Here is a 25,472-nt window from a genome sequence, read left to right as displayed (position 1 = left end):
TCTCTCTCTCAAAAATAAATAAACATTAAAAAAATTTTTTAAAAAGGATTAATGAAATACACAGCTTTGCATGGCATGGACAAAGAATAAACACTGAACCTCCATAGCAAAGAACATTAATATCTCTGTATGTCTAATGTACAGAGATATATGCAAACATTTCTTCCTTGACAATGAGGCTGGAGAGATGTTTATTCTGTAATTAGCAAAGTTAGAGGCATTTCTGATGTTTGTTTAGTGTAAACATTTCTAACTATACCACTTAACCATCATTATATTTTTAAAGATTTCATTTTTTTTAAGTAATCTCTATACCTAACATGGGGCTCTAACCTACAACCTCGAGATCAAGAGTTGCAGACTCTAATGACTGAGACAGCCACGTGCCCCTTAGCCATCATTTTTTTAATGTTTATTTATTTTTGAGAGAGACAGAGCATGAGTGGGGGAGGGGCAGAGAGAGAGGGAGACAGAATCTGAAACAGGCTCTGGGCTCTGAGCTGTCAGCACAGAGCCCGACACGGGGCTCGAACCCACAAACTGTGAGATCACGACCTGAGTCAAAGTCGGACGCCCAACCAACTGAGCCACCCAGGAGCCCCAACCCCTTAGCCATCATTTTAAACATCTATTTTTATGGTGGCATAAGAATTTCCACACTGATCACAGGAATCTACTCCTGAAGCCAAGTGCACATTGTATGTTAGCTAACTTAACAATAAATGACATAAAAAATAATAATAAAAAAATAAACTAATAAAATTTCCCACACTGAAATCCTTAATCTCTTAATAATTTAATATGTACTTGGTAATACTGCTTACATAATTCACCTGCTTAGTTAAATATTTAATATTTAAATATTTAATTTAGATTAAATTATTTAAAAATTCTGGGTTAATGGCATTCAAATTAATGTAAGTGTTCTATATTTTCTTGTCTTGTAGGTGACAATTTGAGGTTAACTTCAATTCCTCTCATTTTACTAAGCCAACTTTTTCAAACCTTTTCTGTAAAGGCCAGACAGTAAATATTTTAGGCTTTGCAGGCCATATACGGTCTCTGTCACATATTCTCTGTTTCTTTCTCTTCTTTTCTCTTTTACAGCCCTTTAAGAACATGAAAATCATTCTGAACTCATAGGTTGTATCAAGACAGACCATACACAGGATTTGATCCATGGGCCATAAATAATAAATATAAATAAAAGCAGATGGTATATGAACACTTACATAACAAGGTTCATATGGGTGTCCATAATTGCTCAGACTTCATTACCCCTTTTCCTCTACAACTGAAGGGCTTTTTCCTATATCTTGTCTATAAAATTAAAAAGTTGAAAATGCATAGGAGGTATTTAATGCTAGAGATGGGCTGGGTCCCCACAGACTTACAGAGTTATAGAATTTAATAGAGAGAATTATAGAATTCCACTATAGAGAATTATAGAATTCTACTGTTAGAAGAAATTGTTGCAATTATCCAATTTGAACCCTGTATTTTTTAATAAATAATATAACTAAAAACTCATAATAAATGATGAACTGATTAACTTACAAATACTGGAGGGATAGCAGGCCTTCAAATGTGTCTTTATGTAATTCGGTCAGATAATTGTCACTGAGAATTCTGCAAAATGAAAAGGTCATTTCTGGGTCAAAATGCAAAATAACTACAACTATTTGCTACACAGGACCGCTAGATGTGAGAGAAACCTGGGTAATGGTGCCACCAAATACACTAATTCTTATTTAATGTAGGGATGGTGATCTCTGCTGTTTGATTCAAATCTTTTCTTCTCACATACTCCTTTGTCTCTCTCTCTCTCTCTCTCTCTCTCTCTCTCTCTCTCTCACACACACACACACACACACACACACACACACACATACACACACACACCCCTATCCACTCTTCACACCAAAATGTACATTTAATGCCCACTCTCTGGATCACAAAATCTCTGTTAGAACCCAGCCCTGAGTGGCAAAAACAAGGACAGAACTGCCACTTCCTCCTCTCTTTTCCCAAATTTTATTGTGGAAGCCCTATTTATAACCATATCAGTGCTACAAGTAAAGCCATCTAATTTTTTTCCCCAACTAAAAAATATCTGTGAGAACTAAAAATGTGCATAAAATGCACATAACATAAATGCTCAGTTTAATAAGTATAGAGTAAATACCCGTGTAACACTATTTGTTCATTCTACTGTTGGTGGATACTAGATTTTTCTAATTTTTAGTTATTATAAACAGTGCTGCTTTGGACATTTTTCTGTTTATATCCTAGTACACATTTGCCTAAGTTTCTCCAGGATTTAACAGGGGTACAAAATTGTCTTCCTAAGAGGTTGTGCTATTTCAAGCTGGCAGATTGAAACATGCCAAGTCTCTACCAAACTCCAAACTCCACCAAAGTCCCTAAGGATGATTAGAAAAGATACAATTAGAAAATCCACAACCTTGGCTCAAAGCCAAGGGAGTAGCTCTACAAACACTCCCCACCAGAAATGCCTTGGAGCCACCTACAGGGTGATTAGCTGGGATACTGCAGTAGGACCAAGGACAGCACATCAACCCCACATCCTTCCTCCTTGGATCTGGCAGCAAAGGGTGTTTTCTTCCAGGCAGGAGCCATTGGTGTTAGAAGGGGGCAGGGTCCAGAACCCTGGAGGAAGGGTATACACTCTGACTAGCCATTAGAAGTCACCTCCCACCTCTTCTTTAACTCTCAGGGGGACCTGTCACCAATAACAAGCCCCGTGGTTCATTTCACCTCTTCCTTAGGACCAGAAAACAGAAGCAAGTCAAATCTCAACTACAAAGATAAATTGCACTCAGGAATGACCAAATGGAGTGAGAAAGCCAATTCTATTCAGGACAGAAAATAAAAAACAGATATAACAGCTTATAGTCAATGACACAGTTAACAGAGAAAACACAAAAGGATTTGAGAATACCAACATTAATGGGGCACCTGCGTGGCTCAGTCGGTTAAGCATCCGACTTCGGCTCAGGTTGCAGTCCATGGGTTCAAGCCCTGCACTGGGCTCTGTGCTGAAGCTCAGAGCCTGGAGCCTGCTTCCGATTCTGTGTCTCCCTCTCTCTCTGCCCCTCCCCAACTTGCACTCTGTCTCTCTCTCTCTCTCTCTCTCTCTCTCTCAAAAATGAACAGTATAAAAAATTTAGAATAGCATCATTAATATATCCTCAGACAGAGGTAAACAGTACATCTAATAAAAAGAACCAACTCGAGATTATATGAATGAAAAGTATTATCATTAGTAAAAAACTCAGTCTATGAGCAGCAGAAACGGTCGTTGAATAAATTAGAAAACTTGAGAGATCTGGCCACTGATTTCTTACCAATACTTGAAATTCTATGTATTTATTATATTTACATATTTGTTTTTATATTATATATTTGTAAACCCCTTGACAAGTGGGATATTTGGTCAGTTTTGTTCTTGGGCTTATATCCCTGGCATGTAAAACAGTTCCTGGGACATAGGAGATGCTCCATAAATATTTGTTGAATGAATTCAGAAAGTGACAGGTATCAATTTGCAAATATACTACTTTTAATTAAAACAAATCATTCATTTATCATCATTTATGAGAATAAGTACAACTTCACAGGAAAACAAATGTCTTTCTCCACCTCCGCCCCAATTTGTGACTCAATCTTTTGAGACAAGAACCTTTTGAGAATTTCATAAAAGCTATGGAATGGACCCTTTCCCTAGAAAACTGCACTTTCTTGAATACGTGCAAAGGTGTACATGCGATTTCAATTTGCAGACCATCCCTTTAGGGCTCAGGTCCGTGAATAGAATGGACTGAATTTGTGGGTGCCAAACTTGGATGGAAAATAGAATCACATCTCTATTTTCACAAACCTCTAACTAGAATTAGCATTTCCTTCCATTATGAATGTAGGCAACAAACCACAGATTAGTGTAGTTAATTTGGTCCCCAGCAGAAATCAGATATTTTCATATCACATATTTGGCATGGATATCTCAAAATATCATTTATTCTCATCAGTACCTTGAAGTTATAATAGTTAGTAGGCGTACCATTATATTTTGTTATTTAATATTCTAACAGAAGCAGATTTATTGCTATATCACTAATCTTTTTAAAAATTTTTTGAAAACTCTATTTCCACATAATTTCCTTTTCCTATATATTTTAACTTATTATACATTTGAAAACATTATCCCAAGAACATAAGCTTCTGCAGATCATCGATACATATATAGAAGGGTGCCTGGGTGGCTCAGTCTGTTAAGTGTCCAACTTCAGCTCAGGTCATGATCTCACGGTTCGTGGGTTCGAGCCCCACATTGGGCTCTCTGCTGACAGATCAGAGCCTGGAGCCTGCTTCCAATTCTGTGTCTCCCTCTCTTTCTGCCCCTCCCCTGTTCATGCTCTGTCTCTCAGCAATAAATAAATGTTAAAAAAAATTTTTTTAAAAATTTGATATATAGGGGCGCCTGGGTGGCGCAGTCGGTTAAGCCTCCGACTTCAGCCAGGTCACGATCTCGCGGTCCGTGAGTTCGAGCCCCGCGTCGGGCTCTGGGCTGATGGCTCAGAGCCTGGAGCCTGTTTCCGATTCTGTGTCTCCCTCTCTCTCTGCCCCTCCCCCGTTCATGCTCTGTCTCTCTCTGTCCCAAAAATAAATAAAAAACATTGAAAAAAAAAAATAAAAAAAAAAATAAATAAAAAAAAATTTGATATATAGAAAAAAAGGTTAAAAATCCTGCCCCAGGGGACTATTGACCCATAGTTAAAAACTTCTGTCTTACAAGGCATAACCCTCAAGCTGAATTAGAAATCATCAAATCTTGGGGCACCTGGGTGGCTCAGTTGGTTAAGTGTCTGACTTCGGCTCAAGTCATCATTTCACAGTTTGTGGGGTCGAGCCCCACATCAGGCTCTGTGCTGACAGCTCGGAGCCTAGAGCCTGCTTTGGACTCTGTGTCTCCCTCTCTCTCTGCCCCTTCCCTGCTCACTCACTCTCTCTCTCTCTCTCTCTCTCTCTCAAAAATAAATAAACATTTAAAAATTTTTTAAGAATCATCAAATCTTACCAGATTCATCTTCTAGTATATAAACTACCAAATACACGCTTTTCAAAAAATATTTTTTTAATTTCAGTTTATTTTTTTTAATAGGTAATATATATTTGCATGGCTCAGAATTCCAAAGGTATATAATACACAATTCAAAGTTTTTCTCCTACCCCTGTCCCTCAGCCTACCCACTCTCTCCACTCTCTCTTGTTCCTTGTGCCAAATTACTTTCATTTTTCTTACAAGTTTGGGAAATAAGATCTCCAAGTTAGATACTATCATGAGAAAATATAAACTATATATAGTATTTAAGAAATTCATAAAATTCATAAGAAAACAACTACCTTATTCTACCATTTGTCCCTTACCAGTAAGGTTATCAGACTAAGGGGCAGGGGGGAATCTACTTTAGGGGGATCATAATCCCTACATTTAGATTACTATGACTGTTATGTCTTTTATTATTAATTCAGAAGTCATTTATGACTTATCTACCCAAGTTGAACTAATGATATGACACACAATCTGTCATGAAAAATGCCAGTCAGTTACTTTGAGTATAATATTGTTTCCAAAATTACTTGTGTCTACACTGACTTTTTCTACAAATCAATTTAAAAAAAAAGATAACAACAAAATTGGCAAAGGACAGAAAATTCAGACAAGAAACACAAATGCCCAGGAAACATACAGAGATATTTAAATGTATACGTAATCAGAAAAATTCAAATTCAGAAGGGACCCATTTTATTCACCCACCAGATCAGCCAAGAAATGGAGAATATCCAAGAGTGGGAGGGTAGGAGGAAATGAATGCTGTCATGGTGTATGGATTGGTGTGTAAATTGGCACAACTTTTTTGAGGGCAATTAAAATTGTATATATCGACATCGTCTTCATCCCAACAGTTCCATTTCCAGGGATCTATTCTACAGAAATACCCACCCACGTACACAAAGATGCATGTATGAGGTGGTCCATGCAGCAATGCATGTAATAAGAAAACTGGACACAGCCTAAACATCCATCAAGAGGGGAATTACTAAATCGTTAATACACTCATACTATGGAATATTATGCAGCAGCTTGCATGGATGGGGTAACCCTCTATGTACTGGAAGAAAAAAAGTCTAAGACATACCACGAAGCAAAAGAATCGAGTTGTAGGATGTTACAATTTATGTAAAAAAAAGATAAGAAAATCACACAACAAACCTATTTTGCTGTAAATATGTATGTAGGCAAATGCATGGAAAAAGGTCTGGAAGGATATATACTAAATCCAGAGTAGTGGCTATCCCAGCAGTGGGGGGATTAGAACATAAGGCAGGTGTTCACTGTATCTGTTATTTCATCAAAAAAAATTTTTTTAATGTTTATTTATTTTTGAGACAGAGAGAGAGAGGGAATGAATGAGCAGGAGAGGGGCAGAGAGAGAGGGAGACAGAATCCGAAGCAGGCTCCAGGCTCTGAGCTGTCAACACAGAGCCCAACGTGGGGCTTGAACCCACGAACCGTTGAGATTATGACCTGAGCCGAAGTTGGACACTTAACCGAATAAGCCCCCCAGGCCCCCCTGTTATTTCATTTTTATATATTGAGACTATAATCACGTATTCCTTGTATAATGGAAAATAAGTTGAAATTGATTCTAATTTTAAAGGGAACCTGCCAAATTTAATTTTTAAAATAAACACAGATGGGGCGCCTGGGTGGCTCAGTCGGTTAAGCGGCCGACTTCAGCTCAGGTCATGATCTCACGGTCCGTGAGTTCGAGCCCTGCGTCGGGCTCTGTGCTGACAGCTCAGAGCCTGGAGCCTGTTTCAGATTCTGTGTCTCCCTCTATCTGACCCTCCCCCGTTCATGCTCTGTCTCTCTCTGTTTCAAAAATAAATAAACGTTAAAAAAAAAAATTAACACAGAATTGCAATCGGTAGAGGTCGAGTTGGGATATGGAAGGGGAAACACCTTTCCTCAGAGCTACTGACTTCAAAGTTCTGGACCAAGAAGGACCTTAGAATGCAGTTAGTTTTTTGGTTTTTTTTGTATTCGTATTTGGAGAGAATATACTCACAGTTTCTCAGCCCAACGGTATCCCTTCCATACATTTTCATCAATGTGAGAAATAGAGTTTCCTTGGAAATTTCTGTGAAGAAACACAGTTCAGATCCTTGAATAGGTAGGAAAGGAATGAACAGAATAAATAAAAGAATCACTGGCAACCTTGTGGGGAATATTCCAATGCAGTAAATGCCAACTTTCTCATTTCCGCGGCTATCAGCATCCCAGGTGGTGCAATTAATAAAGAGATAGCGTGGGGCCACTGGCACAAACAAGCCAGCTCCTTAGAACCTGAACTTCCTATTTGTTCCATTCCTTGGGTAGATAACACCTGTTAATTACTCTGGAGATAAGTATTTTTTTTTCCCCAAATCACTTATGTGTCTAAAATGGTTCCTTCCACAAATGAATGAGAAAATAATAATTCAACGAAAAAAATGGTAAAAAATTTACCATTATCAGCAAACAAATGTAAAGAAGCCCTCTACTGAAACCTCTCTAGGTGTTAGAAGGATAAGGGAAGTTAGAAATTAGAATAACTAACATGGAAAGATTTCTTAGACATATTGTATAGGGAAAAGCAACAAATCACTGGGCAAGGAATTAAAAAGTATCCCCTCATTAGGAAATTAGGAAAAAATGCAAAGGAAAGAGATGGGAAGGAAGGACACACACCAAAAAGGTGACAGGAGTTATCTTATGAGTGGTAGGGAGGGTGGGGTGGGATTTTCACGTTTTATCCTCTATACCTGTGACATTAAAAACAAAAAAAAGTATCCATGATAATTCATGTATCCATGAATTACACATGTTTAAGAGAAGCTATTAAATGCCTGAGGTTCAGTTTCAACCGCTAACTCTGCGTATGACTTTGAATCTTTACCTTTAGTTTTGTCCTCTTCCCTCAGCAACAGCTTACCTGGTCAGTTTATATACACATTTTTTTCAGGGGAGTCAGGAATAAATTCAAAACAGATACCCATCTGCCCATGTGCCTGGTGGACATTTCCAGTCAACCTGAAGCCTTCTGGTTGCTCTGTGTTCCCTGGTAAAAGATGCCTCAACTTCCATCATTCTCCTTATCTGGGACAGAAGTTTCAGAGTAATATCTGAGTTTTCTCTTTCCCGTGCACACCCCACCCGCGACTGTCATCAGTTAGTCTATCTTGTCACTTCCTCCTTTGCAGTGCTCTCAAGGCTTTTCTTTCTACTCTTTTCAGCCACTCTGAGTCGGCCCCTTGTTACTTTATTCCCAGGTTTTGTTAGAACATTCTATCTGGTCTCGCTGGATCAAGCTCTCCTCTCCAGATCGGCCTATATGGGGAACTGAAAATAATCCTGTTTCAGCGGTCTGTATATCTCATGCTTGAAAACTTTCAATGGCTCTCTATAACTCAGAATCTAACGTTCAAACCTCTCTAGCTGATAGTCAAGGTTTCTCGTAATTGGATCTTTAACTGCTTAACCTAATTCTTAATTCCTGATCATTCCTGCAGCCGTGCCTTTGCCTAGACTTATACCCATTTTTTCTCTATTTAACACATCAGAGCCACTCTTTAAGTCTCAGCTAAAGTGTTAGCTTATCCATGCAGCTCTCCCTGACCTCCATACTCCGCTGATTACAGAGTCTGCTGAATTCCAACACCCATGGTACCTCTTTTAGTACTTAATTACATGCCACCTCCCTTTTTATGACCATTTCCTTTCTTCCCACCTGTCATTTCATGTTCTGAAGACGATTTCATCCTAGTGTGGCGCCCATAGTACTTACTCTTGGGTTGGGCCCAAACTGAGTACTGTATGTGGAAGGCCGGGCGTCAAAGATGAGGTCTGGGGAATCAAAATAATAACAGCTAACACTCATATTTTGCCAGGCACTGATCCAAGTGCTTCATATGTATTACCTCATCTAGATCTCACCATAATCCCATGAGATGGTAACTATCATAATTTCCATTTCACAGAAAAGGAAACTGAGTCACAAAGCTAATAGATGACAGACCTCGGCCCAAACGCAGGCAATCTAGTTCCAGAATCTCTACTCTTCACTACTCTGTTGTATCCTATTATAGAGGATGGAGCAAAAATGGGAGAGTAGAGGTTAAGGAATGAAATAATGGGGCTAAAAATTGGATAAGGAAAAAGAATAAGGACAATTACAAGTAAAAGATTGGAGAAGGGCGAACAGTAGTAAAAAGGAAAATGAAGATAAGGGATAGTTGACAAAGAAAAGGTAAAAACAGAAAGTCAGTCAACGTGGTTGGGGAGATGAGGAAGGCCCAGGACGACATTGAGGAAGAGACTGCCATGTCAAGCAGGAGGCAGAGAACAAACAAGTAAAGGCGATTCTTACAAGATGGTGAAGGTGCCGTTGTAGGTGTCGGGCTCCAGCACGGGCACTCTGCGGAGCCTCTGCTGTAGGCTGAGACCAACACACGACAGTGTCTCCTCTTTGCAGGTACAGCGCTCACATATTTTGAGGTCTGTGGTGGCATTCTGTTCTGGTTGCCAAGTTAAAGTTGTGTATGCCTTTTCTGAGGTATAGTTTACAAAATGCACCACAGGATGTTGAGTTGTTGGAGGAAAACCTGTCTCAAATGACTCTGGTTGCTGACTTACAGGAATTTCTAGGTCCATAGGTGGAACCGTGACTTCAGTCAGGTTTCGATGTTGACTCTGAACCTGTTTTGGATGTGCAAGTGTCACCTCAAGGTCCTTTGGGGGAGGAGTTGTAGTCTTCTTCAGGGTTGTCGAATGTTCAGCCTCTGTAATAGGTTCTGGAGTTATAGTAAGCTCCACACGACGAAATGGGATGATGGGTGATGCTGGATGCTGACCTTGATCCTTACTTGGAGTTGGAACTGTCACTTCCTGCTGGAATGGATATTGAACTACAACCTCCTTAGGTGGCTCTGGAGGCTGAGTTGGGGTGTCTCGCATGGTTGGAGAAGGTTCAGTCTCCACACTGGATCCTGCAGTTACAGTAAGTTCCAGGTCCATAGGTGGAACTGTGACTTCAGTCAGGTTTGGATGCTGACTCTGAACCTGCTCTGGATGTGCAAGTGTCACCTCAAGGTCCTTTGGAGGAGGAGCTGTAGTCTCCTTCACGGGTGTAGAATGTTCAGCCTCTGTAGTAGGTTCTGGAGTTATGGTAAGCCCCAAGTCCACACGATGAGCTGTGACACTGGGCAATGTTGGTTGCTGACCTTGATCCTTACTTGGAGTAGGAACTGTCACTTCCTGTTGGGACGGATACTGAACAACCTCCTTAGGTGGCTCTGGAGGCTGGGTTGGGGTCTCTTGCATGGTTAGAGAAGGTTCAGTCTCTGTAGTGGATTCTGGAGTTACGGTAAGCCCTGGGTCCAAAGGTTTAACTGTGACTTTAGTTAAGGTTGGATGCTGAATGTGCTCTGAATGTGGAAATGTCACCTCAAGGTCCTTTGGAGGAGCGGTAGTCTGCTGCAGGGCTGAGGAATGTTTAACATCCGTAGTGGGTTCTGTAGTTACAGTAAGCACCAAGTCCAAAGGCTGAACTGTTACATTAGGTGGCGATGGATGACGAGCTTGATCCAGACCTGGAGTTGGAACTGTCACCTCCTGAAACAGTGGAGGCTGAACTACAACCTCCTTAGGTGGCTCTGAAGGGTGACCTGGGATCTCTTGCGTGGTTGCAGTTTCAACCTCTGTAGTGGGTTCTGGAGTTATGGTCAGTTCCAGGTCTAAAGGCTGAACTCTGACTTCAGTCAAATTTGGATGCTGAGCCTGGACCTGCTCTGGATGTGGAGGTGTCACCTCAGTGTCCTCTGGAGGAGCTAGAGTCTGCTGCATGATTGTAGACTGCTCAGCCTCCACAGTAGGTTCTGGAGTTACAGTAAGCTCCAGGTCAGCAGGCTGAACAGTAACATTGGGCAAGTTTGGATGCTGAGCTTGCTCTTGTCCTAGAGGTGGAACTGTCACCTCATTATGGACTGGAGGTTGTGCTACAACCTCCTCAGGTGGCTCTGGAGGCTGAACTGGGGCCTCCTGCTGGGCTGGAGGAGTTTCTGCCTCCTTAGAGGGCTCCGGAGGTTGAGTTGGAGACTGCTGCAGAATTGGAGATGGTTCTACCTTCTCAGGGGCCTCTGAAGGCTGAGCTTGTACCTCCTGTTGTGTTAGAGAAGGTTCTATCTCCTTAAGTGGCTCGAGAGGTAGAGATAGGGTTTCCTGCTGGACTGGAGATGGTTCCACCTTCTCAGGAGGGTCTGAAGGCTGAGGTGGGGCCTCCTGCTGTGTGGAAGGTTCTACCTCCTTAGGGGGCTCAGGGGATACAACTGGGGCTCCCTGCTGAGTTGGAAAAGATTCTGCCTCATTACCGGGCTCTGAAGGCTGAGCTGGGGGCTCCTGAGGTGTGGGAGAAGGTTCCACCTCCTTAGGGGGCTCAGGGGATATAGCTGGGGACTCCTGGAGGACTGGAAACTGAGCTGGGGCCACCTGCTGGGTTGAAGATTCAACCTCCTCAGGGGTCTGTGGATGCTGAGCTGGGGACTCCTCCTGGGTTGTAGGTGGTTCACTCCCCTCGGAGGCCTGTGGGTGCTGACCCTGGCCCTCCTCCTGGAGAGGGGAAGGTTCACCCTCTTCCTGGGCCTCTGGAAGCTGAGTCGGGGCCTCCTCCTGGGTTGAGGATGATTCACCCTCCTCAGGGGCCTGTGATTGCTGAGCTAGGGCCTCCTGCTGGGTTGTAGAAGGTTCAACTTCTCCAGGATATTCTGGATACTGAACTGGGGTCTCCTGCTGTGTTGGAAGTTTCTCCTGTGTGGTAGATTCTGGAGATTGCGTTGGAGTCTCCTGTTGAACTGGCAAAGATTCAACCTCAGGGGACTGTGGAGGCAGAGTTGGGGCTTCATGCTGGGTTTCAAAAGGTTCCACATTAAGAGGCACTGAGGGCTGAGCTATAGTCTCGTGCCGAACTGCAGAAGGTCCCACCTCTGTAGTGGGTTCTGCAGTCATGGTAAGCTGCACATCTGGAGGTTTCAAACTGACATCGGGCAGGTTTAAATGTTGATCATGGTAGTGACCTGGAGGTGAAACTGTCATCTTATGATGCCATAGAGGTTGAGCTGGGTGCTCCTGCTGGGTTGGAGAAGGTTCCACCTCCCTGAAAGGCAGCTCTGGAGGCTGAGCTGGTTGCTCTTGCAGGGTTGCAGAAGATTCTATCTCCCCTGGAGACTGAGCTGGAGTCTCCTGCTGGGTTGAAGATTCTGCCTCATTAAGGAGCTCTGCAAGCTGAGCTAAGGCCTCCTCCTGGGTTGGAGAAAGTTCAGCTTCTCCAAAACGGTCTGGAAGCTGAGCTGGGGGTTCCTGTTTGCTTAGAGAAGGCTTACCTTCCTCAGGAGGCACTGAAGGCTGAGCTGGGGTCTCCTGCTGCCTTAGAGAAGGATCAATCACCCCAGGAGGCTCGGAAGGCTGACCTGGGGTCTCCTGCTCACTTGAAGGCTCAACCTCCTCTGGAGGCTTACCCGAGGTCTCTTGCTGGGTTAGAGAAAGTTCTGCTTCCTCAGTATGTTCAAGAGGCTGAGGTGGGGCCTCTTGCTGGGCTATAGAAGATTCAACACCTTTATCAGGCCCTGGAGTTGTGGTAAATTCCACATCTAAAGGCTTACCTATAACCCTGGGAAACATTAAATAATCTGGATACTGACCTAGAGGTAGAGATGTCACCTCATCACTTACTGCAAGTTGAGTTAAATACTCGATAGGGAACTCTGGAACTAGAGTTGGGGCCTCCTGCTGGACTGGAGTAGGTTCAACCTCCTCGAGGCGCTCTGCAGGCTGAGGAGGGGCCTCCTGCTGGACTGGGGTAGGTTCAACCTCCTCGAGGCGCTCTGCAGGCTGAGCAGGGGCCTCCTGCTGGACTGGGGTAGGTCCAGCCTCCTCAGGGTGTTCCGCAGGCTGAGTTAGAGTTATGGTAAGATCCAGAGGTTTAACAGTGACATTGGGGAAGCTTGGCTTCTGAGCTTCACTCTGACTTGGAGATAGCACATTTACTTCATGATGTGCTAACAGTTGAGATATGATGTCCTTAGATGGCTCTGGAGGCTGAGCAGGGGCCTCCTGGGGGGTTGGAGAAGGTTCCACTTCCTCGGGGGCCTCTGTAGGGTGAGCTGAGGCTTCCTGCTGGACTGAAGAAGGTTCGACCTCTTCAGGGGTACTTGAAGGCTCAGCTGGGGCCTCTTGTGGGTTTGCTGAATTTCCATCCTTAAGGGACTCTGGATGCTGAGATGGAGCCTCCTGCTCAAGTAGAGATGTTTCTGTCTCTTCAGAGGGCTCTGGATGCTGAGCCTGAGCCTCCCCTTGGGGCAAAAAAGATTCAGCTTCCTCAGGGGACTCTAGATGATTTGGGGTCTTCTGCAAGGGTGGAGAAATTTCAGCCTCCTCAGAGAAGTTTGGAAGTTGATCTGGTCCCCCTGGGAAACCCATAGGTAGGTTCTCCTCAGGATACAGGAGACCCATATTGGAATCTAAATAATCATCCTGCAGCTGTTGTTGTAGGTGCTCTTTATTTGCAAATTGGTTTGGAGTTCTAACAACTTTGGCAAGCCTTCGATGCTGAGCTAGATCTTTCTTCAGGTTTAGGGGTGAAACAATAAACTTTGTTGGCTTTGAACTCTGACTATCCAGAGATGGAACAAGTATTTCAAATGACTGGTGATCTTCGGCCTGATCTAAACCTACAGTTTTAGTCTTACTTTTGAGTTGAGGAGGCGGAGCTATGGTCTGATTCTGATCCCAACCTGGCACTGGAACCACCTCTGGGAGCCTTTGATGCTGGGTTAGCTGGTCATTCAGATCCTCATCTGGCCCTGGGGGTAGCTCACCAAACGAATCCGTGTCCAGGAATGGAACCAAAGTCTCGGTCAACTCCTTAGGCGGGGCCAACATCTGGGCTGGAGCAGAGGACCCCGGGTAATTAAAGCCCCCCGGCTCAGCTGGGGGTGTAAGTGCCTGTGGCGATTCGGGCGGGGGATCAGAGGAGCGAGAAGACCAGGGCTCAGCCGCCTCCAGGGGGTCGGAAGTCAGCTGGGCAGGGTCCAGGGCCCACTCCGGAGGCTGAGCTGCCTGGACCAGCAGCCACAACGGTTGCCACATAAAGAGAAGCAGTGGGGCCAACAGGCGCAGCCGGGACATGACACGCGGAGGCTCCGGGGCGCAGCGACCCAGGCGAGTGGGGTACTGGCGCCGGGCCCTGAGCGGGAGCCAAACCATTATGGCAGCCCCGTGATGCGCGCGCACACCTTTAGCAACTGCGCGCCCCTCCCCCGCCAACGTCCCACCCTTTATGACATCTTTATTTATGCCACCTTTATTAGCTCCCTGGAGATGGGTTCCGCACCACCAGAGCGGGCCCTTTTCCCAGAATCACTTGGGGCCCAGGCCTCCCTCCACCCTGCAAAGGCCACCACTCCCCCCCCCCCCCATCTATCTAGCATGATAGAGCTAATGCCAAAGTCTTCCAAATTCTGCTGGTTGCTTTACATTATGGCTACAGTGGCTATGTCACCCTTGAACTTTAATCTCCACATACTTGAATTAAATCCTGCAGCTCGTCTGCAGTACTGGCATCTGTGATCTCTTCACAGGGTCTGTATTCCACAGCTATTTTACCACTTTCTGAAATAAAGTGAATAAGGATTGGAAAAAAAAAAAAAAAGAGGGCGCCTGGATGGCTCAGTCAGTTAAGCGTCTGACTTCAGCTTAGGTCATGATCTCATGGTTCATGAGTTCAAGCCCCATACTGGGGTCTCTGCTGTAAGCACTAGAGCCCACTTCAGATCCTCTGTCCCCCTCTCTCCGCCTCTCCCCTGCTTACTCTCTCAAAAATAAACCTTTAAAAAATAAATAAAGTTAACAAGATCAATTCAGAATTTTCCTTGTTCTAAAACTAGCTGTATACAATGATAGCACCCAATAACTAGACATTCTTTTTATTTATAAAAGCAGAAAATAAAAGCATTTCCCTAGAAGTTTTCTCATCTCACACTTCAGTTTTTAATCATAACTATGTGTGAAAAAATACACATGAAGTTAACAACTGTGTGGTTCAAAAATGCTATCATCTTAAGAGATAGGAACTAAGGAATAATGACACAGGAAGTTAAAACTATGGAAACAACAATGTTCAAAATCAGATGACTAGACAGTAAGGCATTAGGTAGAGGTCAGTGTGAGTTCTGGAATAGAGACCATGGACTATAGCTGATACTTCATGTTAGAAACAAGGCAAGTGTCTACTCCCCGGAAACAAAATCCCACCAGATACGATGAACAATGCTTTGGAGGGAGGGGGAGGGGGAGGGGGAGGGAGAGAATGCGCTTGGACAGTTTATTGGCAGAAATGGCCCATGTCCCTTATAGACAATACAATTCCCCTCAAGGCAAAGTACAGCTACAACATTTTGATCGTGTACAAGGGATACCATAGCATGTTAGGGAGAGGTCAGCAACCCAAAGGTTTAGTTTGGTTCTTAAAGGTTGTTACTCAGAATTGACAGCTAATGGAGATTCTACCTGATGACCAGGGAAGTCAACTTTCACTGCAAGAGCTGTCCAGGCTGGAAGCCTGAGACCAATCCAGGGTCAACTCTTATGGGCAAATAAGGCCTCTGAAACTTAGCTAGGATTTCTCAGTCTCTAAGCCTGCAAGACTGTGAAGCGGCGAGGGCGGGGTGGGGGGGGGGGCAATTGTTTGGGGACCCGTTACTAATTATAAAATTCCCTTGGAGCACAGCCTGTAACATTCACACCATCGTAGAACTCAATAGAGAACACAATCGATGCTATTCAATAGCCTGACCACTTTCAAGGTTCACAAAAATATAGCTGACCCTAATATAAGAATCATATTCATGGCACAAAAACAGACACATAGACCAATGGAATAGAATAGAAACCCCAGAACTAGACCCACAAACGTATGGCCAACTCATCTTTGACAAAGCAGGAAAGAACATCCAATGGAAAAAAGACAGTCTCTTTAACAAATGGTGCTGGGAGAACTGGACAGCAACATGCAGAAGGTTGAAACTAGACCACTTTCTCACACCATTCATAAAAATAAACTCAAAATGGATAAAGGACCTGAATGTGAGACAGGAAACCACCAAAACCCTAGAGGAGAAAGCAGGAAAAGACCTCTCTGACCTCAGCCGTAGCAATCTCTTACTCGACACATCCCCAAAGGCAAGGGAATTAAAAGCAAAAGTGAACTACTGGGGCCTTATGAAGATAAAAAGCTGCTGCACAGCAAAGGAAACAACCAACAAAACTAAAAGGCAACCAACGGAATGGGAAAAGATATTTGCAAATGACATATCGGACAAAGGGCTAGTATCCAAAATCTATAAAGAGCTCACCAAACTCCACACCCGAAAAACAAATAACCCAGTGAAGAAATGGGCAGAAAACATGAATAGACACTTCTCTAAAGAAGACATCCGGATGGCCAACAGGCACATGAAAAGATGTTCAACGTCGCTCCTTATCAGGGAAATACAAATCAAAACCACACTCGGATATCACCTCACGCCAGTCAGAGTGGCCAAAATGAAGAAATCAGGAGACTATAGATGCTGGAGAGGATGCGGAGAAACGGGAACCCTCTTGCACTGTTGGTGGGAATGCAAATTGGTGCAGCCGCTCTGGAAAGCAGTGTGGAGGTTCCTCAGAAAATTAAAAATAGACCTACCCTATGACCAGCACTAGCACTGCTAGGAATTTACCCAAGGGATACAGGAGTACTGATGCATAGGGGCACTTGTACCCCAATGTTGATAGCAGCACTCTCAACAATAGCCAAATTATGGAAAGAGCCTAAATGTCCATCAACTGATGAATGGACAAAGAAATTGTGGTTTATATACACAATGGAATACTACGTGGCAATGAGAAAGAATGAAATATGGCCCTTTGTAGCACCGTGGATGGAACTGGAGAGTGTGATGCTAAGTGAAATAAGCCATACAGAGAAAGACAGATACCATATGGTTTCACTCTTATGTGGATCCTGAGAGACTTAACAGAAACCCATCGGGGAGGGGAAGGAAAAAAAAAAAAAAAAAGAGGTTAGAGTGGGAGAGAGCCAAAGCATAAGAGACTGTTAAAAACTGAGAACAAACTGAGGGTTGATGGGGGGTGGGAGGGAGGGTAGGGTGGGTGATGGGTATTGAGGAGGGCACCTTTTGGGATGAGCACTGGGTGTTGTATGGAAACCAATTTGACAATAAATTTCATATATTAAAAAAAAAAAAAAAAAAAAAGAATCATATTCACCCAATAGGTCAGTGCCAAAAACAAAAACTGAAGCTGAATTGATTCCAAAAACATAATCTTATAAATTCTCCAACAGGAAAACGATGATAACAAGTGAACATATTTTCTCTGCTTACCATGTTTCAGGGATAGTTTTAAACTTTTCCATCATCTCATTTGCTCTTACAATTCATCCCCCATGAGGTGAGTTGAATTATTACCTTTACTTGGCAGATAGAGAAATTGCAGCTTAGAGAGATTACATACTTCAAATCTGACTATAAAACCTAAAACTGCATAAGAAATCTAGGAGACAGAGCTAAGATTCAACACCAGATGTCTAAAGCTTCAAAGTTTATTTTTTTTATTATTTATTTTGAGAGAGAGAGCACATGGCATGTGAGAGTCAGGGAGAGGCAGAGAGAGAGGTAGGGAAAGAATCCCAAGCGAGCTCCACGCTGTCAGCACAGAGCCCGACACGGGGCTCAATCTCACACATCGTGAGATCATGACCTGAGCTGAAATCAACAGTTGGACGCTTAACTGACTGAGCCACACAGGTGCCCCCAAAGCTTATACTCACAATAGTATTCTGTGTTATGAGCAAACAATCAAGAAAGAAGACTGGGTCAAACACTTTCTGTGTGGACAGAGGTAAGTCACTGTATATCTATATACTGGGGACAAAAATATTTGTGGTCATTTTTCTCACAGATGCCACAAAGAACAAATTTGACACTACCGCTTTGAAAGCATTTGGTGAATAAAAGAATATGAAGTGTTTTCATCCAATTAACTTTTCAAAATGAGTTTATTTGCTCGTTGAAACTGATGTACTGTAAGGACAATCAAATAAGTCTTACCTAAAATCACAATCAACAGCTTCTGGAATGCATCTGACACAGCCTTCTGAATAGCAAGCTTCTGGGTTGTCCTCCTTTTCATAAGAAATGATAATGGCCCTGCATCCAACCAAAACAAATGGATTTAACATGCCTATCTGAATGATAACTGATTTGGGGGTTATATGTGTAAAAGTGAAAATACATCCATGATTCGTAGTTCATTATCTGAGCAAGTAAGGGCAGGCACAACACAAGGTTGAATGACTCTGCTGTAGGTATATCCTGGCAGGGCACATTTTTACTGCCCTGATCTACTCCAGAAGTTTCGGAAGTACCAAAAGGGAGACACAAGCCAAGAAAGTGGCACAGATCTCACATCGCTCGTAGATTTCAAATGGACAAGCTGAAACTATAGTTTCAGACCCTACTGCAGACCCTACTCTCCTGTGCATCAAGGGCTGGAGTCACATGGGGAGAAGGGTTCGGTGGTAGTGCACGTGACCGCCTGGTCTCTTCCCGGGCATCACCCAAGGGAGCCTTACTCCCTTAGCCTTGCTAACAGCCCTGCCCCTCCCTGAAAACCCTAAGCCTAAGTGCTGTAGACACTGGGAAAAAACACAGTACCAATGGGAATACCTTTTCTAGGCATCTGTATTTGACTCTTTACACTCCAGCCCTTTTATAGGAGGCAAAGGACTCAACATCTACCCAAGAGTTTGTTTAAATCTTTAGATGATTACTTTGCTGGGATAACTGCAGGCTGCAAGAGATATGTATTTGAAGGACTATTTTAGCACAAGGCGAATTCTTAACCAAAAATGGGAAAAACATTACTTCCCTCCTCCTAAACTTCTTGGCAGAAAGTCAGCTTTAGAATTTTAAAGTTAAAGGTTCCTTCAGGTATTGCCTGAGATAAAAGCCTGTACTGTAGGCCAGAAAAACTCTGCCTAGGGCTTTAGGAGCTTAGCAAAGGGGAGGGCTGGATGATGTATCTGAAAAGATGAGTTTTTAGAAAGAAAGAGGGATTCTGCCTCCCCTCCACCCCCACCCCCACCTCCACTGTAAACAGACCTTCCTCCAGGTCATCCAAAGTCTCCTCGGCCATGCCAGCTCCGGGACTCCGGCACTCATAGGATGGCAACACCACCTCTAAAGCACAGAAGAATTTCAGGCTCTGCTTCTGAAGTGGTGGCACAGTATCTTCATTTGCCCTTTCTTCAAGGTCAGAAAGATCCTGAAGCTGTTAGGATTTTATTATTATTTTTTTTATGTTTATTTTTGACAGAGAGAGAGAGAGAGAGAGAGAGAGAGAGAGAGAGAGAGAGAGAGCATGAGCAGGGGAGGGGCAGAGAGAGAGGGAGACACAGAATCCGAAACAGGCTCCAGGCTCTGAGCTGCCAGCACAGAGCCCCACGCGGGGCTCGAACTCACAGACCGTGAGATCATGACCTGAGCCGAAGTCGGACGCTCAACTGACTGAGCCACCCAGGCACCCCGAGCTGTTAGGATTTTAAATGGAAGGTCCTTCCTTGGATCTGAATGTAAGCTTCAAGATGTTTTGTTATTAAAAACAAAACCAGCGGCGCCTGGGTGGCTCAGTTGGGTAAACTTCCGACTTCGGCTCATGTCGTGATCTCACTGTTCATGGGTTCGGGACCCGCGTCGAGCTCTGTGCTGACAGCTCAGAGCTTGGAGCCTGCTTCCGATTCTGTCTCTCCCTCTCTTTCTGCCCCTCCCCAGCTTGCAATCTGCCTCTCTCTCTCTAAAAAAAAAAAAAAAAAAAAAAAAAATGCAACTAAACTCCAGCAATCCCAGCCCACAATGGAGGTATCCTATAGCTTCAAAATCAAGTAAGACTTACAAATGGATGAAGACAATTGGTTTTTATTATACACCATACAAATACTGGAGAAGATTATGGACAACACCACCCAAGTTACTGAGATTATTATGAATTCTCGGTGGCAGGCTCAGGTACTTCCAGTTAGAGGCCTCTCACATCTCCCCACAACCCAGTTTTCTCCTTTCTGAAGTCCAGAATTTCAGTGTTGAAATGATTCTAATTAGTCAGAGAAAATCTATAAAGTTTACCTTGATGATCCTTTTTGACCATCCATTGAAACCAAAGTAATAATTTGCCAGTCCTTGGCACTGGGAGCTGTTTAGGGCAAGGGCCTGATGTTGAACCGCCTTATGTTTGGTGCCAAGACGAACCTAAAGACATAAGAAATGGACCTGAAAATATCATAACCTGACACAGAGGCTTCCTTTGGATACACCTGAGATTTATCAATACCTATTTCATAGAGAGGTTGTGAAGCTCAAACTGGAAACATTTTAAGAAATCAGCTCCTAATAAACCCTAAATAAATGCTAGGTACTATTTTTACGCTATAGACTTTGATGCCTCATTTCCAGGGCCCTTGATTAATCGGCTTTCCGTGATCTCTGATATTGAAAGTGATGATGAAAGCAACTAAGGAAGCCCTCTGGAAGCAAATTATAGGGCTGTAGGTAAGCGAGGGAAGTAAACTTTTTGCTGTCTCATCCCGTAGCTCCTGTTTGAGAATATGACCTCAAGAGCAGATAACATGGACCTGAGTAGGACCTGAATCAGCAGCACCCACCCCCCGCAAGTTACTAACCCCCGTTAGAAGAAGGAATATACATACTTCTGTAAATTTTATAAGCAAATAAAACAATAAGAGGTTCATTTGCCTTAATAAGCTTCTTTGAGAATGCAAATACCTCCAGTGTTAACTCTCTAAATAACTTACACGCTACAGTGTATTTCTTACATCCTCTAGTTCTTTTTTAAATGTCTATTTCAAGTGGGGTGTAGTATATTCGTATATTCATAAAAATTCAAATAATTCAAATAAAGTCAAAGTATTATTAACTCTTTATTGATTTGTTTGTGCAACGTCCTCTATCACTAGTTTATCAGTTCCTTAAGTGCTTGAAGGAACCATATTCTATTCTTTTCTCATTCCTAGAATCAAGCACAGGTCTATGGATTAAGTGAATGAATGAGTAGATGAAAAAGTGAAATTACTTTCTCCAACTGAAGCTGCCTGCTAGGAAGGAGAAATGAAGATGAACTTTTAAATGTTGAGTGCTACAGCACAGGCTAATGGTGAGGCAGAGTGGAGCTGTTCTGGACAACCAGGAAGCTGCAGAAGGGCCTCGAGCCCCTGAGTGGTAGAGACAGTTGTCACCTTAGATAACCTTGCCACAGTTCTTGCTGGCAACCGTTTTCCTTCATGCTACTGAAAAAAAGCTCTCAGATGCCTTAGGCCTTTCCTTGATTTTACTGTAAGATGTTATTCTTGGGGCGTCTGGGTGGCTCAGTCTGTTGGGCATCCGACTGCAGCTCAGGTCATGATTCTCACAGTTTGTGAGTTCGAGCCCCGTGTCAGGCTCTGTGCTGACAACTCACAGCCTGGAGTCTGCTTCCGATTAGGTGTCTCCCTCTCTCTCTGCCCCTCACCTGCTCATGCTTTGACTCTGTCTCTCAAAAATAAACATTAGGGGCGCCTGGGTGGCTTGGTCGGTTAAGCGTCCGACTTCGGCTCAGATCATGATCTCACGGCCTGTGAGTTCGAGCCCCGCGTCGGGCTCTGTGCTGACAGCTCAGGGCCTGGAGCCCGTTTCAGATTCTGTGTCTCCCTCTCTCTCTCTGCCCCTCCCCTGTTCATGCTCTGTCTCTCTCTGTCTCATAAATAAATAAATGTTAAAAAAAATTTTTTTTAAATAAACATTAAAAAAAATTTTTTTTAAATAAACATTAAAAAAAATTTTTTAATATGTTCTTTTTAAATATGTATTTATAAAAGGTAAACAAACAAACAAAAACAACCAGAAACTATGTGTACTTGCCAAAGTATAAAGGAACACATAAGTAAATTGGGCAACAATTTCAGTAGGCGGCGGGGTGGGGGTGGTGGTGGGGGTGGTGGTGGTGGTGGTGGTAACCCAAGGCTCTGTGTTAAATAAATAAAGAAATTTAATATGAATGCTCTCTCCTGTCAGCTATATATTGACTTTGGGCTTTATGCTGTGAAATCTCAAAATCCATTTGTGAAATGGTCTTAATGTCCAATGAGAGAAAAACACCTCATTACTCACAACTGATACAAAGTAATTATTTCATAATCTGTGATAGCTGAGTGGCTGGGTGACATCTTCACAGGCTAGAAGCTTGCAAACTCAGGAATGCCTGACAGGTGATCATTTCAATCATAGGGAGTGGAGCCAGGATTGAAGACAGTGTTGAACAAGTGGAGACAGTATACTCAGACATTTGAGAAGGATTCTTAGATTCGATCCAGATTAAATCAGTAAGGAAGGGCATATGGGTAAGAATAGGCAGTCGAGTCCGTAGGAAGTAGCTAGATTAAGAAGCCAGTTAGACAAAGCTGATGAAAACATACAATTATAAAGTGAAAGGTTTGGCAATCTAAGCCTCACTCAACTTATTCAAAGGAATTGACATGGCCCTTGATAAGGACATGGTGATTGAATTGAGGCACATAATGAAATATAATTCTGGGGCTCTGGGAAAGCAAAATAGACAGCATGTTGGTATGGAATAAAGTTTCTGTGGTGTATTAAAGAATGTTTTAACCATTTTCCCGGGAGTTGAAGGGAGTTCTGAATAGGCAGCTTGAGAGTGATGACGACGATAATGACGATGAAGCATCCTTTATAATACAACTGATGAAAGAGTTTGTCATTTTATATCCACATAATAGAGGGGGGGCCTGGGTGGCTCAGTCGGTTAAGCGTCCGACTTCAGCTCAGGTCATGATCTCAGGATTCATGAGTTCGAGCCCCACATCGGGTTCTGAGCTGACAGCTCAAAGCCTAGAAGTCTGCTTCTGATTCTGTGTCTCCCTCTTTCTCTTCCCCTTCCCTGCTCATGCCCTGTTTCTCAAAACTGAATAAAAACGTTATTAAATTTTTTTTTAATCCCCATAATAGTAAACAGAAACAAGACTTCTTGTGAAGCTTTGTTAAATTAAGGGGCACCAAAAAATGACACAGGGTTGAACATCAGTAAGTTTGGGCTTGACCTCTCCCTTCCAGTTACTGTCATGAACCTTAAGTAAGTCACTTAACTATCCCGAGTTCGAGTTTCTTCATCTGAAAACAAAACAAACATAACAAAACAACCAAAAAACCCAGGGAAACCGGAGGATCAGTGTAGCAATGCATCTAAAAGCATTCTGTAAACCACAGTGGTATACCAACGCTGGTCTGTTATTGCTGAATTCAACACTTCGTCCCAGTGGTGTTAGGAATTTCCTACTTGGACCCACCTTCACTGGAGAATTCTGAAAAAGCTGCTTCTGGTCGCATGCCTTTTGGGCTCTGTGAGCATCCCTTGCTGAGTAAAACTTGATGATGGCGTAGAAACCAGGACGGGCCACTGCAGCGTTCGGGAAGACTCGGACCGAATACAGAAGGCCAAACTGGGAGAATACTGCGAACAGAGAATGCTGTGGGGTGGTCCCACGCCAAGTAAGTGCATGAAATTTCACGCCCAGCAAACAAAACTGCCTTCTATTCCCTAAGCCCTCCTGCACACGCAACCCAAAGCACTTCTCGTTTCGTTGAAAAGATTTCCCTTTGAAATCCCGGGATTCGAGAAGCATTAGAAGGCAACATGTGCCGGCTGTTGAGAGTTACCTCTCAAAAATCTGTCGGGGCTGAGACTGCAAAGCTCCCCTCTAGAACTAAGATTCCTCTCGGCGGAGACTACAAGGCGCGCGAGGTGCTCAAGGCCAGACTCAGACTCCCAGTCACGGGGAGGTGGGGGTGTCTCCCTCCCTCCCTCCCTCCTGGCCCGGCTCACATGCAAGGCCTCGGCCGTGGGTCCAGAACTCAGCTCCCACACCAGCAAGGTTTTGTCACTCTCGGTGGGCACCGTAAAAGAGACCAATTCCGCCATCCTACCACCAAGGAGCAGGCGCGACTAAGGTTTGAGTGGCACGGCGCCTGCGCAAGGCGCGCCCGCGCGTTTTAAAAAGGGGCTGGTACGAGGGGCGGGGCCAGCTCGCCGCGGGGTGGGGCGGGGGCTGTCCCCCGGACCTCTCCTTCGCCCCTCCCGCTCTGGGGCGGGTCTCTGCCTCTACTTCCCCTCCCGCAGCTCCATTGTCTCAATGTCGTAGAATTTAGTGCTTCTAGTCAAGTGTATTTAAAAAAAAATTTTTTTTTAATATTTATTTATTTTTGAGAGACAGAGTGCAAGCAGCGGAGAATCAGACACACACACACAGAATCCGAAGCAGGCTCCAGGCTGTCAGCACAGAGCCCCAAGCAGGGCTCAAACTCACAAACTGTGAGATCACGACCTGGGCTGAAGTCGGACGCTTAACCGACTGAGCCACCCAGGCACCGTTAGTCAAGTGTATTTTTACAGTAGGGTCTAAAGGGTGAGCTTACAGGATCCCTGGGTGTGGACACTTTTATGGCAGCCTTCTTCCTCTTCACTCCGGGAGAAGATTTAGACTACTAGCAGTTAGTAAGTTACCTACTGAACTTAAAAATTTGGATTTCTCTACGTTGTGTGGGCAATGACCACTAAAGATGCAATCCTTTGGCTTAAGAATGTTTTCATGAATGTTAAATATACAAATCAAACTATAACTCATTAAGCCATTAATGAAATCCTTAAAAAGCATTCCCTGATTTCCCTACGTGATTTTGATGAATTGGTGTACGTGTGTGCTTGTTGGGGTGAGATGATGTGGGAGTTTGGCAAGCAGGGTAAGAAGGAGAGATGAATTTGAAAAAACCAAAGAGTGAGGCCAGGTAGGGCACCAATATTGGAGCTCATGGTGCTTGTGCAGAAGGGCCGCTCTCGGCATCCAAATAGCTATTTTGAGGACTAACACACTGAGAGGGAAAGTAGGTCCTAATGATCCTTATTTTAATCCTAGAATGTCTGAGCCAGAAGGGGCCTTACAAAACAAGTCTCCTGAGGTTTCTAAGCAGTGGCCTTCAGACTGCTGCTGGTCTGTGGTGAAGGTTTCACCAGTCCTTGCCAAAGCAGGAAAAGGTAATATAAGCAGGGTTAAAAAAAATATTTTCATAAAACGAAATCCATTCCATTATCCTATAAATCTGACCCTCATTTAAAAAATTATTTTAATACTATTCATTTTTGAGAGAGAGCATGCATGTGCGAATGGGGGAGG

General features: G+C 43.6%; 3 protein-coding genes across 11 annotated transcripts in view; all 3 read right to left on the bottom strand.

Annotated features, from left to right (window-relative positions):
- The window catches only part of LOC128774177 (leucine-rich repeat-containing protein 37A3-like), a 51,655-nt gene extending 33,344 nt beyond the window's left edge, over positions 1-18,311 (bottom strand). For 5 of the 9 annotated variants that reach the window (XM_053892458.1, XM_053892459.1, XM_053892460.1 and 2 more), the window contains exons 1-3: positions 9,495-12,826; positions 7,155-7,226; positions 1,558-1,629 (exon numbers count right to left, since the gene is read on the bottom strand). In XM_053892458.1, the coding sequence (XP_053748433.1) occupies positions 1,558-1,629; positions 7,155-7,226; positions 9,495-12,799 (3,449 nt within the window). In that variant the 5' untranslated portion in view covers positions 12,800-12,826. Of the gene's footprint in view, positions 1-1,557; positions 1,630-7,154; positions 7,227-9,494; positions 12,827-18,288 lie in introns of those variants that run through there. The other 4 variants (XM_053892465.1, XM_053892464.1, XM_053892467.1 and 1 more) reach the window with 4 other exon arrangements.
- Positions 12,889-24,503, bottom strand: LOC128774148 (leucine-rich repeat-containing protein 37B-like). Its single transcript, XM_053892216.1, has 8 exons — positions 24,128-24,503; positions 23,592-23,771; positions 20,362-20,484; positions 19,342-19,510; positions 18,289-18,387; positions 14,703-14,788; positions 13,182-14,122; positions 12,889-13,069 (listed from the first exon to the last, which is right to left on the bottom strand). Exons 1-8 carry the CDS (start codon positions 24,221-24,223, stop codon positions 12,889-12,891), a joined length of 1,875 nt encoding a protein of 624 aa, XP_053748191.1. The 5' UTR covers positions 24,224-24,503.
- Positions 14,749-25,472, bottom strand: part of LOC109261897 (RAD52 motif-containing protein 1) — a 104,589-nt gene continuing 93,865 nt past the window's right edge. Inside the window, exon 8 of the transcript XR_008418614.1 lies at positions 14,749-14,788. The gene's annotated coding sequence lies outside the window, so the exon portion shown is untranslated. The remainder of the gene's footprint in view (positions 14,789-25,472) is intronic.

Source organism: Panthera pardus, unplaced genomic scaffold (assembly GCF_024362965.1).
Source record: "Panthera pardus isolate Hobbes unplaced genomic scaffold, ASM2436296v1 HiC_scaffold_3, whole genome shotgun sequence".
Classification (NCBI taxonomy): domain Eukaryota; kingdom Metazoa; phylum Chordata; class Mammalia; order Carnivora; family Felidae; genus Panthera; species Panthera pardus.
Note: the sequence above shows the minus strand (reverse complement) of the source record. Positions and strands in the feature narration are given on the sequence as shown.

Bases quoted from the DNA above. Each gene is read 5' to 3' on its own strand.
- LOC128774148 (XM_053892216.1), bottom strand. From the start codon at position 24,223: ATGGCGGAATTGGTCTCTTTTACGGTGCCCACCGAGAGTGACAAAACC. The intron at 23,772-24,127 runs GTGAGCCGGGCC...ACCACCCCACAG, and splicing joins CCACGGCCGAGGCCTTGCAT to CATTCTCTGTTCGCAGTATT. The intron at 18,388-19,341 runs GTCTGTTTACAG...GGTTGGATGCAG, and splicing joins TTTGGATGACCTGGAGGAAG to GGCCATTATCATTTCTTATG.